The 14,571-nt window shown below is 59.5% G+C and overlaps 1 protein-coding gene across 2 annotated transcripts in view; it reads left to right on the top strand.

Annotated features, from left to right (window-relative positions):
- Positions 1-11,817, top strand: part of NACAD (NAC alpha domain containing) — a 16,435-nt gene extending 4,618 nt beyond the window's left edge. The window contains exons 2-9 of one of the 2 annotated variants that reach the window (XM_074283543.1): positions 3,351-8,942; positions 9,066-9,191; positions 9,534-9,622; positions 10,250-10,333; positions 10,464-10,610; positions 10,760-10,888; positions 11,339-11,461; positions 11,711-11,817. In XM_074283543.1, the coding sequence (XP_074139644.1) occupies positions 3,351-8,942; positions 9,066-9,191; positions 9,534-9,622; positions 10,250-10,333; positions 10,464-10,610; positions 10,760-10,888; positions 11,339-11,461; positions 11,711-11,725 (6,305 nt within the window). In that variant the 3' untranslated portion in view covers positions 11,726-11,817. Of the gene's footprint in view, positions 1-2,955; positions 8,943-9,065; positions 9,192-9,533; positions 9,623-10,249; positions 10,334-10,463; positions 10,611-10,759; positions 10,889-11,338; positions 11,462-11,710 lie in introns of those variants that run through there. The other variant, XM_074283542.1, reaches the window with a different exon arrangement.
- Positions 11,818-14,571: the final 2,754 nt, after the last annotated feature.

Raw genomic sequence — 14,571 nt, 5'->3', positions numbered from 1 at the left:
TTCCTTCCTTCCTTTCTTTCTTTCTTTCTTCCTTCCTTCCTTCCTTTCTTTCTTCCTTCCTTCCTTTCTTTCTTTCTTTCTTTCTTCCTTCCTTTCTTTCTTTCTTTCTTCCTTCCTTCCTTCCTTCCTTCCTTTCTTTCTTTCTTTCTTCCTTTCTTCCTTCCTTTCTTTCTTTCTTTCTGAAACCGAGGTTCAGAGACTGAGTGAGCTGATGTTTTCTACCTAGCTATTTATTAAGTGCCCGAGTTGGTAGTCAAACCTAGACCTTGCAGACTCCAGGTCCAACTCATTCCACTCTGTTCTGTGTTTATCTGCACTTTAGTGATTCAGAAAGGGCTTCCTTACCCCACTGTGTTCCCTTCCTCCTCCCCCCTTCCCACTTGCTTAACCCTAGGTCTGTAGGGAAATGACCTGGAAATTGGATCTTATGCATATTTGTATATCAGAGGTTCTCTCTTGGAGCTATCCTTGGAAAGGGAGGAATAGAATCCCGGGACTCTAAGCCAGTTTTTCTGCCTTGGAGTCTATAGGGCAAACTGAGGAGCTGTCTCCAGCCAGCCTCACTGGGAAGCTACCACCTTGTGGCTGGGGCTGGGGGGGGATGCAGGGTCTCCCCATCCCCATCCGGTGAGCCTGTCTGACCGGCTCCTGGGCTGACCCAGGGAAGAGGAGAGGGCCCCGTGCCTCCTTCCAGCTTCCACCCGGGGTAAAACGCTGAGTCAGGCCTTGGGCTGGCCTGCTGGGATGCACACGGCTTCCTCCATCTGCCGCGGCAGCCTGGTCCCTGGGGTGAGAGCCTCCTTATCTCCGGCAGAGAACAGCTTCCCGACAGGCTCAGTTCTCTTCAACGAGCATTTATCATTTATCTTATTTATTATTAATGCTCGCTCTGTGCATTAATGATGCTGAGGAGGAAGAAAAATGGCAGATCGCCTGCCCTCGAGGAGCTTACAGGAGCGAAGCAGATTTCAGCAGGGTTAGAAAACCTTTTTTTTTCTTTTTCTCCTGAGGCTGGGGTTAAGTGACTTGCCCAGGGTCACACAGCTAGGAAGTGTTAAGTGTCTGAGACTAGATTTGAACTCGGGTCCTCCTGAATTCAAGGCTGTGCTCTATCCACTGCGCCCCCTAGCTGCGCCCCAGCTAGAAAACCTTTGACCCTCCTCGGGACTTTCGGTTCTCTGCCCTCTGAGGCAGGGTTCCTGGTTCCCCCTTCCTCCTGTCCGGAGGTAGGGGTGAGAGGTGAAATCCATGGGACGTTCTGGAGGAAGAGCCCTGTCTCCCGCCTTTGTTCTCTCCTTCCGGGTTCTCTCTACGCCTGGCTTTACACACACCCCGTTTAGGTGGGAGGCGCGTAATGGGGAGACCCGAGTTCAAATCCTGCTTCTGTGACTGCCAGGGTGATCCCGACGAGTCACTTTGAACTGGCGGACCTCCAAGATCCCTTTTCGGATGCTCTTCATTCAGGATCCAGTGAGCCGAAGTGATTTTTAGGGTCCTTCCTCCGCTCCCAAGATTCTAAGTTCCAGCCTCTGCTCTCTGTCCCTAGTGAGGTTACAATAAAGCAGATGCTCAGCGGGGGAGGGGAGGACGAGGGGAAGAAGAGGGGACCCTGGGCCTCTTCCCTCCACTCTCCCTGGAGTCTGACCAATGGAGAAGCCTCTGATTGTTCCTAACCTTTCCCGAGGGCAGAGGGAGCTTAGGAGATCTGGCCAGCTCCTCCTCCCCTCCCCCATCCTAGAGCAGAGCTCCAAGACTGGGGAAGTGGGAGGGAGAAAGAAGGGATGGAAGTTGTGGGGGCCAGCTTAGGAAGGCCAGCGAGGTTGCCTCCCCTCCCCCTTCTCCTGTTTGTGGGGGGAAGGGAAGAGCAGAGAGATTGCAGCTGTTATTTGAGACGGGAGCTTGGGCTTTTTTTTTTTTTTTTGTAAGGGATGAAGCTACAGCAGCAGCTTTGGTACAGAAGGAAGGGGAGCCCTTAGGTCTTTGGGGGGTTGGAGCATTTTGTCTGGCTCACACATTCAGATGGGATCCTAAGAAATAGGGGAAAAAACCAAGAAAGGGGCTTTCCAGAGCATCCTCCCAAGGTTCCTGACCCGGGGTAAAGGTCAAACATGGAGTTAGGTGGCAGACCCCCTCCTCCTTTTTTCTCTGAGGCTTCCTCTCGGCCGGGCCCCCTGGCCTGCAGACTGCCGAGGGAGGCAGAGCGGGGGGAGAAGGACCAGAACCAGAACTGTGGCTCCTCACCTCGGGCCAGGCCTTTGTTAGCTGCATGAGAGCTGGCGTGGGTGCGGCGCATTCAGAGTCTGTTTCACAACAATTTTCTGCACCGGGGTGAGGGACACAACCCAGAAACAACGGGATTATTGGACATATTTTACACATATAATATAATAATTAGGATTAGAACAGGTGATGATGACTGCCCATGACTGACCTTGATTCACAAATCCTGGTCAAAGGCACCCTTTGAATATCCGGTCCCAGCCCCACTCTCAGCTCAGCTTCCCCAGCCCTCACCTGATCTGAGCTAACTGAAAAGCCCGCCAGAACTTGGAGGTACTGCCCATCATCTTCTAGGTATAAAAGAGGTGAGCTGGACCTCCCTCATGGCAGGAGCCCTTCCCCCCAACACATGGTATCCTTCCGGCCACATAAGGGTCCCTGCCCGCCCAGCGGCCACCTCTGGCCCTGGCGTCTTCCTAACTGAGCTTTACTTCCAAATTCCTACGATAAACCTTTTATTTATCAACCTAGGTTTTCGGGCCCGTAAATTCATGTACAGGGGACACTGCGCCTCCTGGGATCATCTATGTGCTGAGAAATGGGGTTTCCCCTTTCCTTTCCCTCATTAGTGAGACCCTTGTGGTCCTTGGGAGCTTGTGCCCGAGCCCTGACCCAGCAGCTGCTCCCATGGGCTACCGTGAAAGTGAGTTTCTTCATCACAAGGCGCTGGGCTTGGACTCAGACCTGAGTGGGCCCCTGTCTGGGAGCTGCAGGTGACATGGGAGCTCTGGGCTGTCCACGGCCTCCTGGGTAACAGCTAGCGCCCGGAGACCCCCCGGTGCTCTCTAAAGGGAATGGGTTTGTCCACAACCACCCCCTTAAGAGGCCAAGGCGCGGGCGCTCCCGGAAGTCTGGCCCAACTTTGTCCGCCAGCCCGGAACTGTTCTCTCACTAGCGGAGGAGAAGGCCGAGGCTGGGCCCACAAAGGCCCGTCCCAGCGCTGTTAATGCTCGGGCCTCCTGCTGCTCGGTTTTCGGCCTGGTCTCCGTTTTCTGAGGCGTCCGGGCCAGGCCCTCCCCTTGTTCTCTCCCGTATCTTCCCTTCTCACATCTCCCTTCTCTCTCCCACAGTTGAACCCCACGATGCCGCTGCCTCCACCCCCAGTGGGGACCTGCCCACGCCTGAGGATCTGCCCCTGCGGGGGGACCTGACTGCAGGGCCAGCCCCCATCCCCCTGGCCTTCCTACCCGCCAAGCACGGCGACCGGCCGCAGCCAGAGGGGGCCAGCTCGGACGCTGGAGCGGGCAGCGCTAGTTCCGGTCGAACTGCCTTGGGAGAGTGCAGCCCCGTGGTGGGACCCCCAAAAGGACTCTCCGAGGAGCCCCTCATCCTGGAGAGTCTGGAGCCTCGGGTGGTGATGGGCGAAGAAACAAGCAGCAGCGGGCCCCAGCGGGCCCCCGAGGAGCCCCAGGCCGCCGCGCCCCTGCCGGGGCCGGATTCAGAGCTCAGGGACTTGGAGGGCAGGCGGGCTGGCCCCAGCCCGCCCCCCGAGCTGCTCTCTCAGGGCGACCTCCCTGTGCCTTCCCCCCGCCCGGACCCGGACCCTTATTTCACAGCCCCCTCCACCCCCACCAAGCTGGCCTGCTCCTACCTGTTCACACGCTCCCTCTGCCTGAGCGAGGAGCCCAGCGACAGCGAGGTGGACCTCCTGGGCTCCCCCCCCACCTCCCCCTCGGGCTCCTACATCACCGCCGAGGGGGGCAGCTGGGCCTCCTCCAGCAGCTTCAGCACATCCCCGTCCTGCTCCCCCAACCTGCTCGTGGAGCCTGACACCGGGGCCTGCCCGGAGAGTCCCCTCGGCGGGGCCTCCGACTCGGACGACACGGAGCTCCTGCCCACGGGCCCCCGGGACCTGCCCTCCTCGGAGTCCAGCCTCTCTGGGGACAGCGGCTCCTCCTGGAACCCGGGGCCAGGGGGCGACTCCTTCCCGGACGTCGGCTTTCCGGGCGGGGACCCCATGATCCCGGCCACCTTGCTGCCTTTCCGGGGCAGTCTGATCTTTGAGGCCGACGCCGTGGAGATCATGGTGCTGCCCCAGGAGGAAGCGCCGAGCCGAGAGAGCGAGGGGGAGGACGACAGCACCTCGGCCTCCTTCCTGCAGTCCCTGTCGGAGACCTCCATCAACGAGGGGGTGGACGAGGCCTTCGCCTTCCGGGACGACACGTCGGCCGCCTCCTCCGACTCCGACTCGGCCTCCTACGCCGGGGAGGAGGACGAGCGGCTCTACAGCGAGGAGCCTCACGCTCAGCCCCCGGGCCCTCTCTGGTTCGGCTCCCCGGAGGCTGGGGATGGCTCAATGGGTAAGGAGGCGGCGGCAGCTGCCCCGCTCCTGGCCCAGGGCCCGGGGCCCAGCTCAGGGGGGGAGCCTGCTGCCGTGGCCTCGACCCCTCAGACCCCAGGAGCAGACCTGGAACTCACCATGGTGTCAGTGACCCCTCGGGCCCCACAAGGAGCAGACCCAGAACCCACTGCGGTGTCAGTGACCCCTCGGGCCCCACAAGGAGCAGACCTAGAACCCACTGTGGTGTCAGTGACCCCTCGGGCCCCACAAGGAGCAGACCTAGAACCCACTGTGGTGTCAGTGACCCCTCGGGCCCCACAAGGAGCAGACCTAGAATCCACTGCAGTGTCAGTGACCCCTCAGACCCCAGGAGCAGACCTGGAACTCACCATGGTGTCAGTGACCCCTCGGGCCCCACAAGGAGAAGACCCGGAACCCACTGCGGTGTCAGTGACCCCTCGGGCCCCACAAGGAGCAGACCTAGAATCCACTGCAGTGTCAGTGACCCCTCAGACCCCAGGAGCAGACCTGGAACTCACCATGGTGTCAGTGACCCCTCGGGCCCCACAAGGAGCAGACCTAGAACCCACTGTGGTGTCAGTGACCCCTCGGGCCCCACAAGGAGCAGACCTAGAACCCACTGTGGTGTCAGTGACCCCTCGGGGTCCACAAGGAGCAGACCTAGAATCCACTGCAGTGTCAGTGACCCCTCAGACCCCAGGAGCAGACCTGGAACTCACCATGGTGTCAGTGACCCCTCGGGCCCCACAAGGACCAGACCCAGAACCCACTGCGGTGTCAGTGACCCCTCGGGCCCCACAAGGACCAGACCCAGAACCCACTGCGGTGTCAGTGACCCCTCGGGCCCCACAAGGAGCAGACCTAGAACCCACTGTGGTGTCAGTGACCCCTCGGGGTCCACAAGGAGCAGACCCAGAATCCACTGCGGTGTCAGTGACCCCTCGGGCCCCACAAGGAGCAGACCCAGAACCCACTGCGGTGTCAGTGACCCCTCGGGCCCCACAAGGAGCAGACCCAGAACCCACTGCGGTGTCAGTGACCCCTCGGGCCCCACAAGGAGCAGACCTAGAACCCACTGCGGTGTCAGTGACCCCTCGGGGTCCACAAGGAGCAGACCTAGAACCCACTGTGGTGTCAGTGACCCCTCGGGCCCCACAAGGAGCAGACCTAAAATCTACTGCGGTGTCAGTGACCCCTCGGGCCCCACAAGGAGCAGACCCAGAACCCACTGTGGTGTCAGTGACCCCTCGGGGTCCACAAGGAGCAGACCTAGAACCCACTGCGGTATCAGTAACCCCTCGGGCCCCACAAGGAGCAGACCTAAAATCCACCACGGTGTCAGTGACCCCTTGGGCCCCACAAGGAGCAGACCCAGAACCCACTGCGGTGTCAGTGACCCCTCGGGCCTCACAAGGAGCAGACCTAGAACCCACTGCGGTGTCAGTGACCCCTCAGGGTCCACAAGAAGGAATCCTAGAACCCACTGCAGTGTCGGTGTCCCCTTGGACCCCACAGGAAGGAGCAGACCTAGAACCCACTGCCATGTCAGTGACCCCACAGGAAGGAACCCTAGAACCCACTGTGATATCAGTGACCCCTCAGACCCCACAAGAAGGAAACCTAGAATCCACGGCAGTGTCAGTGACCCTTCGGACCCCCCAAGGAGCAGACCTAGAACCCACTGTGGTGTCAGTGACCCCTCGGGCCCCACAAGGAGCAGACCTAGAATCCATTTCCACAAAAACTTCTTGGACCATACAAGAAGCAGCAAATCTTGAACCCATTACCATGATGACATCCCAGAACCTACAAGAAATAGCAGATCTAGAATGCATGGCCACAAGGACATCCCAGACCCAACAAGAAGCAGCAGATCCAAAAACCATGACCACGAGGATATCTCGGACCACACAGGAGGCAGCAGATCTAGAACCCATGGTCACAAGGGTATCTCAGACCCAACAAGAAGAAACACATCTAGAACCCATGGTCACAAGGGTATCTGAGACCCAACAAGAAACAGCAGACCTAGAACCCATTGCCATAAAGACATTTCATACCCTAAAAGAAACTGTAGGATTAGATCCCATTGCCACAATATCTCAGACCATACAAGAAGCAGCAAATCTGGACTCCATGATCAAGAAGACATCTCAGAACCAACAGGAAAATATAGAGCTAGAACTCATTGCCAAGAACACATCTCAGACTCTACAAAAAACAGGAGACCTAGAACCCATTGCCACAAAAGCATCTCAGATTCTACAAGAAACAGTAAACCTAGAATCCATTGTCAGGAACATTTCTCAGACCCAACAAGAAGAGGTAGATCTAAAACCTGTTGCCAAGAACGCATCTCAAACCCAAAAAGGAACAGTAGCCCTAGGATCCGTTGCCAAGAACACATCTCAGACAACAGTAGGCCTAGGACGCGTTGCCAAGAACGCACCTCGGACCCGACGAGCAGCGGAAGGCCTGGAACCCACTGCCACGATGCTATGTCAGACCACACAAGAAGCAGTTGGTCTAGACCGCATCGCTGGGGCAGTGACCCCTCCGGTCCTACAAGCAGCAGGTGCAGAACTCCGTGCTGGGACGTCTCAGACATCACAAGAAGTAAACCTGGAACCCACTGCCACAGCAACACCCCCTCCCCCTCCCCAAGAAGTGGTCTTCACATTAGGCCTGGAGCTGTCCCAGGCGGACAGCCCCCCCCTAACACCGGAGACCCCCCCTGCTGGGAGGCAGGAGGAGGGCGAGAAACCAGAGTGCCCCCAAGATCCAACTGAAGGGCTGGACTCGCGGGGAGGTCTTGTTGCCGGTCCCAGTACAGATAAGGGAACTGAACCACTGGCCCCCCAGAGAGAAGCTCCGCCAGAGGCTCGGGAGCCGGCCGACGGCCACGGCCGAGGCGTGGAGAGGCAGACAGGGCCACCTGGTAGGAGTGAAGGCCGGGACCCTCTGGCGGAGCAAAGCTATGCGGTCATTTCTAAAGACTGTGAGGATGCCCTGCCAAGGGGCGTCAGTGGGGAAGGGCATCCCCCTATCTCCCCAGAGCGCACCCCTCCGTGCCCTCCATGCCATCTGGAGAGCGAGGGCCCTGCTGGTGAGGACGAGGGCCCAGAGCATCCCCCAGCCTCTCCTACCACGATGGGCAATGTCTCGGGGACCCCGGATGCTCTCCAACCCTCTGAGGAGGCCGGAGCTCTGGAGCCCGATTCTGGAGCTAGTCTGGAACAAACGGATGTCCTGGGGAAGGAGCTGCTGGCGGAGGCCGAATTTAGTCTGGAGGAAAAGTGCCCAGAGGAGCTGGCTCAGGAGCCTGGACCCAGTGAGCGGATCCCGGAAGCCAGTGGAGCCCCTGGGCCTGTGCTTAGAGCCAAGGGCCCCCGTGGCCCCCCAGGGAAAGGCTCTCCAGCGTCGTCCAAGGGCTCCCAGCGGAAGGCTAAACTGAGGCAGGACCCTGAACAGGCCCCTCTCCTCAGGCCCGGAGAGGAGGTGCCCAGTTCTTCGTCCCCAAAGGCGCCGTGCGCCCTCCCCTCCACGTCCCAGCCTCGAGGGACTCTGGCTGTTGCTGCTCTGCCCCCGGTGGACACTGACCAGTCTCGAGGCCCCAAACATGTGGCGGAGAGAGCTCCTCCCTCTGTTTCATCTTCAGCTGACTGTTCCCCTGAAGAACCAGAAGGTCCCTCGGGGGAGAAGAGGCCCCTGCCACGGAAACCCCTGGGCAGGGAGAAGCCGCCCAAGCCGGCAGCTGGCCCGAACCACAAAGTGGGGAAGTCCCAGCCCCGTTCTGCTGCTGCTGTGCCCCCCTTCAGGGAGGCCCAGACCTCTTCTGCCCCTCTTCTAATGCCCAGCCCGCTGGCTCCCCAGGCCCTTTCTAGCCCAGAGGCCTCAAGCAATAAGGGCCCCCCAGCTCCCGTGGCCCAGAAGCAAGAAGGGGGTAGGATGGAGGGAGCGGCCTCTTCCTCGGCCCGGGCTGTCTCAGGGAACACCCCCGCACTGGCCTTGTGCCCATCAGACCTGGGCACAGTAGCAGCATGGAAAGCGGGCTCTCCCCGGCACTGCTCCCCAAGAGGTCAAACCCTAGCGTCCCCCAGAACACCAACCTCAAAAGTGGTCCCCTATGCCAAAGACCAGGCCCCAGGAGGGTCTGCTGAGGTGATCTCAAGCCCGTGCTCCAGGGGGCTCTGGGCAGGTCAGGCTTCCGCGGGGGGTTCTGTCCCTCAGGCGGTTCCCAAACCCCCCACTTCCAGCCAAGTGCCTCCAGGCCCTGCCCCTGGCCCTGGGCTCTGGGCTCCCACGGTCCCCCCAGCAGATGCGGTGGCCTCTTCCTCCGGGCTCTGGCGGAGCAGAGAAGGTGAGCGGGGTGTGGTGGGCGGGGCACCTGGGCCGAGGGGCAGGGAGCGGAGGACCGGACGTCTGGGGGGGGGAGGCGGGCTCCCCTCTCCGGCCTTTCCATCCCCCACTGTCGGCTCCCCAGGTTCTGCTCGGCCCCGGGCGCGGGCTCTGGTGCAGTCCCAGTCGAGCTCGTCGAGCGAGGCAGAGCCCCTCTCCCGGTGCACGGAACTGGAGGAGCTGCGCCAGGCAGCCCGGGCCGACCACAGGGGTGAGTGGGCCCGAGGGGCGTGTGGGACGGCCCCCCTGAGGTAAAACTGTAACAGAGGAGAGACTGAGGCACCGAGCCTGCCCAAGCCAGAAACAGGCCAGAGTGTCCCGGCCGCCCGGACTCTGCTCGGCCCTGCAGGAGGGCCAGAGGAAGCCCTGTCCCCTCCCACCGGCCAGGAGGTCACTGGCAAACTCCCAGGCAGTTTGTGCCTCTAGGGTCCGTCTGGGGGCCTGGAGACCGAGAAGTGACGCCCTTAGAAAGGGGGAGGGGCGTTTCTTATTCCCACTAGAGTAAGCAGTCGCTTTTGTGCTCTTTCTGATCTCCATCCTTTCCTACCCGCAGCATCCCGCAATGATTCTGAGAGTAACGGGGAGTCTCTCCCCGACTTGGAGGAGCCGGACAGCACCGAGCCACAGGCCGCAGCACCCCAGGTACCTTCTCACCCCTTCTAGCCGCGCCTGAAAGGGGCTCACGCGGTGTGATTCGGGACGTCCCGCCCCCCTCCCTGGACGTCCCTCTGAGACTCCTTTCTAGGGAGGCAGGGTGACCATCACAACTGAAATTCCTTTTTAATGCTTTAAAGTTTGCTCGGCACTTTCCTTTTTCTACTACCCTTGGAGTACGTAATTGTGGCTTCGTTCCCCATCCACTTGAGAAGAAAGCTCTGGTGGGGGAGACTGTGCTATTGGCCTAAAGTCACTGCGGTGAGCGGCGGCTTCGGAGGAGCCGGCCCATGTTGTTAACCCTGCCCATGACCCGTCCAACAGGTGGGGGAAACTGAGGCGGCAGAAGTCAGCGACTTGCTCAGAGCCACCAGCTGGCCCCTCGCCCAGTGCCCCGTCCGCAGGGGCCCGGTATGAGGCCCGGACTCCGGGTGGGGTTTTGGTTGTTTTTCCCTAAGCGCTCCTCTTTTCTTCCCTGGGGACTTGTTCCTCGGTGAGGAATTGGCCTCTGGCCTCCTCCTGACATTGTATGAGGTACCCAAGGCCCAGATGTCAAAAACGGGCTGGTTGTGGGCCTTGCGATGCTGACCGGTTCTGGTTCTGTCCCGTGCGCAGGCCCAGCTGGCTCACTCCGGGGGGAGTGGCGAGGAGGCAGTCAATAAAGCCAAGCAGAGCCGCAGCGAGAAGAAGGCCCGAAAGGTGAGGGGGTGGGGGGCTCTGGAGGCCCGGGGCGGGGGGGGGGGGCGAGAGGCTGGGCACTGCCCAAGACCCAAGCCCGGCAGGCTCTCAGGGGGCCTGAGGCCTCACACCGGCCCCTCCCCCTCCCCAGGCCATGTCAAAGCTGGGCCTCCGGCAGATCCACGGAGTCACCCGGATCACCATCCGCAAGTCCAAGAACATCCTCTTTGTCATCTCCAAGCCCGACGTCTTCAAAAGTCCCGCGTCCGACATCTACATCGTCTTCGGGGAGGCGAAGGTCGGTCTGTGCGGTCCTCCCCGGGGGGCGGGGGGCGGGGAGGGAAGCGCCCTCATGGGCCGCCGGGAGCGCGCGGCCGGGGCTGGGACCCGGAAGGGCAGAGAACGGGGAGCCTGGGCCTCTTTCTGACCCGCCCCGTCGGGCCGCAGATCGAGGACCTGTCCCAGCAAGTGCACAAGGCGGCGGCCGAGAAGTTTAAAGTGCCGGCCGAGCCCTCGTCCATCCTCACCGAGACGGCGCCCGGCCTCAGCGTCAAGGAGGAGAGCGACGAGGAAGAGGTGAGGGGCCGAGGGGAGGGTCTCCGCCGGGACGGGCGAGAGGCGGTCCTGGGGACTGGGGGGGGCGGGGGCGGGGCGGTCCTGGGGCCGGGGGGGGGGCGGTCCTGAGGGGGACGGGGGAGGGGCGGTCCTGGGGACTGGGGGGGCGGGGGAGGGGCGGTCCTGGGGCCGGGGGGGGGGGCGGTCCTGGGGACGGGGGAGGGGCGGTCCTGGGGACTGGGGGGGGCGGGGGCGGGGCGGTCCTGGGGACGGGGGAGCGGTCCTGAGGGGGACGGGGGAGGGGCGGTCCTGGGGACTGGGGGGGGGGCGGGAGAGGGGCGGTCCTGGGGACTGGGGGGGCGGAACTGGGGGGGGCGGGGAAGGGGCGGTCCTGGGGGGGACGGGCGAGAGGCGGTCCTGGGGAGGGCGCGGCGCCCCCAGCCCCGGGCCCAGCCGCTCCCGCTCCCGCAGGTGGATGAGACGGGGCTGGAGGTGCGCGACATCGAGCTGGTGATGGCGCAGGCCAACGTGTCTCGGGCCAAGGCGGTCCGGGCGCTGAGACACAACAACAACGACATCGTCAATGCCATTATGGTGAGCATGGGCCCGGCAGAGGCCTGGGCCAGCCCCCCAGCTCCGGCCCTTCCTGCCTTCCCCCCAGTTTGCAGGGCCGCATGTCGGGACCCGGTGCCTCCCCTCGGAGGATTTCCCCCCTAACCCCGGCTGCCCTCCCCCCACCATGGTGCTGGCGGCTCCGCTCCGGGGGGGGGGGGAGGAGGGGTTATTGCGTCCCGAGGCTTCCAGCTCCCAGCCGTGATGTCTCTTTTTTGTCCTTTCTTGCAGGAGCTGACCATGTAGCCAGTGCCCTGCCCGGCCAGCTCCACCCCCTTCCCTTTGCCCCTGCATCCCTCAACTCAATGCTGCTCAATAAACCTGTATTCGTTCCGTGCCTCGGGGTGGCTCTTCCTTCCCCGCCCCCCCCAGGTGGGAGGGAGATCCCGGCCTCCGCCCGAGTCCCCGCCCCCGCCTTGGCCCGACCGGCCTTCCCCGAGGAGGAGCCGGGCCCCGGAGGCCGGGACTGGCTCTGGGAGACCTGGTCAGTGGCGAAGCTCCGGCCCACAGCCGGCCTCTGACGGCCCGGACTGTGGGAGGGAGGGCTCCCAGCCAGCTGACTGAGGTTACCCCGAGGAGGGGACTGGCTGGTTGGCTGCAGGCAGTGGGGCTCTGGTGCTTGACGACCCCCGGGGGGGGGGACTGTGGTCTCTCTCCTCCCCCTCACTCGGAACTTGCCCAGGGTTGTTTCTTCCGGTAAAAAAGTGGGAGCCGCAGTTCGGCCCCTGGGAGAGGAAGGGGAGGGGGACAGTTCATTCCCTCCTGAGGCTGTCCAGGCATCTCCAACCAGCTCCAGATTATTCCCCCTGGATCCTAGGCTGACTCTTGGAACTCACTCCATCCTGGCCCCTTGCTCAGGAAAAAATGGAAGCTCCCTCCCGGGCGGGCAAAGGTGGGCGAGGGTATAAAGGTAAATCAGGTAGGGGCGGTTTCTGGCCCGGCTTCACAGGAATGGTCTGAACATCTTTTTGCTCCTCCTGCAAGGAACAAAAAAGGCTTCTCACGGCTAGAAGGCTTGGGTCTGAGGGGGGCTGGTACCTCCTGGGAACAGGCTTCCTGAAGCAAGCTTTTAGGCAGAGGGCTCCAGCGGGGGGGGGGGGTGGAGGAGGCCCCCCCTCCCGCCCCACCCTGCCTGGGCAGGTGCTGATGCAGATTCAAAGGTCATTTCCTTTAGTGCTGAGCTAAGGGCAGAGGACGGCCTTCGGGAGCCTGGAGTCACTTCAAAGCGGGGAGGGCATCCTAGGGCTTGTGTGTGCAGGCGGCCAGTAGGGGGGCCCGGCAGCGAGGGAGAGAATCTCTCCTTCCCTGGGCCCTGGGGAATACACTCCGGTACAGCCCCACAGCAGACCATATGGCTAAAATTACCATTTGAAAAAAAAATCTCTCCATCTATGTTATCACCACTTATAGTCAGGTTTTATAAAAGCTAGAGGGGGGGGAAGGGAAATGGACTATACTTTCAATCAATGTACTATTTTAACCCTTAAATCCTGCCTGTACTGAAGCTTCTAAAAGGCTGGGTGCAGCGACAAGGCAGGCAGGGAGTTCTGCTGTAGCGCAGTCTCCCTGGAACTTCAGGATCCAAGCAGGGCTGAAGTGTCTGTTGCCTTCCTTGTTTCTTTTGATCAACTTCCCCGCCCTCCCCCCGGTTTTATTTCTTCCCACAACCCATGGAGAAAACTATTGGAACTTTTAACCTAGCTCAATCCCTGGTTCAGAAGTCAGAGTCAAAAAGATCAGCTAATAGGGAGTTCAATCCCTTCATCTCGCAAAGGAGGAAACTCAGGGTCAGTGAAAATGTGACCAGTTATCCCCAGTTAGTGGGCAGCAGCAGTTCCAAAGCTAAGGATATTTAAAGCTGAGGACTGCTTTAATCACTAGAATTTGGGTGCATGATGTGGGATCCTTCCAAGTCAGAGGTGGGAGACTTTCAGGACAGATGCAGTTCAGAGTTTGGGAAATGGGGGGGGTTAAGGGAAGAACAGTGGGAGGATGTGAGATCCGAGGACCGTCAGCTCTTTGTCCTCTCAGGGAATGACATATTACTGGCTCACTTCAGAGACAGGCAAACTTTTGGGGAAAAGCACTTCTAGTCGGAGGAGAAATAGATGAATTCTGGAATAGGACCACAAGGCTGGCACAAGGGCTTGCTGTAGTAATGAGGAAGGACTTAAATTATCTAGACTTCTGCTGGAACTCACTCTGCCATAAAGTCGAATCACCAATAGTTTCTTGACTTGTATTTATAATTATTTAATCCCTCAGTATGTAGAGGACTGAATAAAGGAAAATCTATTCTGGAACTGATCCTTGTCAACTAGGAGGAATCCATTCCTGTGAACCTTGTGGGGGAACTAACTACTCCATCTTAGGATTTTTGACAGAGGAGATGCTAGGCAAAATCTGACCAAGACCCTAGAACTCTGAAAAGAAAGTGCACACGACCTAATATGTCCTCTATATTTTAGGTAGGTAAATTCAAAGGATTCAGAGAAAAAATAGGAAAGATTCCATCAATTAAAATTCTACAGGGAAAGCCAGTTCAGAAAGAAAGGGATGCTTTTAAGAAGGAAACTGTGAAGACAGAAATAATTCTGATATGGAAGAAAAGGTGTAACAACGGAGATGTGGCTGCTCAGAGCATCATAATACACCAAGGAAAATGAATTCTAACGTATGGGACAATCCAGTAAGCTTAGAGTCAGGAGGGTTAAAGCTCAGGATGAGTTGAGGTTGATAAGAAATGTTAAAGACAATTTAAAGGGGAGGGAGTTGGAAAAAGCTATCCTGGGGAAAAGAACTTTGGCCAGAGTAGATGGTATAACAGGCAACAGAAATTATACCAAACTTGTAAATTTGCTTGTTTTCTATGACTAAGAACTGTAAAGGACTAAACAAAGTGACCTAGTTAATACTAAGTAGAGAGCAATAAAGCAGTGCCTTTAATAAGCTTTTCACTAGGCCCATATAATATTATAGTTAGCATTCATGTAGCACTTTTAGGTTTATAAAGTATTTTAGAAAATTAGCACTGTTATCCTCACAATTACCTAGGAGGCAATCACCTCATTTTGTAGTTGAGGAGACTGAGG

Source organism: Sminthopsis crassicaudata, chromosome 1, assembly GCF_048593235.1.
Source record: "Sminthopsis crassicaudata isolate SCR6 chromosome 1, ASM4859323v1, whole genome shotgun sequence".
Lineage (NCBI taxonomy): Eukaryota > Metazoa > Chordata > Mammalia > Dasyuromorphia > Dasyuridae > Sminthopsis > Sminthopsis crassicaudata.
This window is presented reverse-complemented; position numbering and strand designations above follow the sequence as displayed.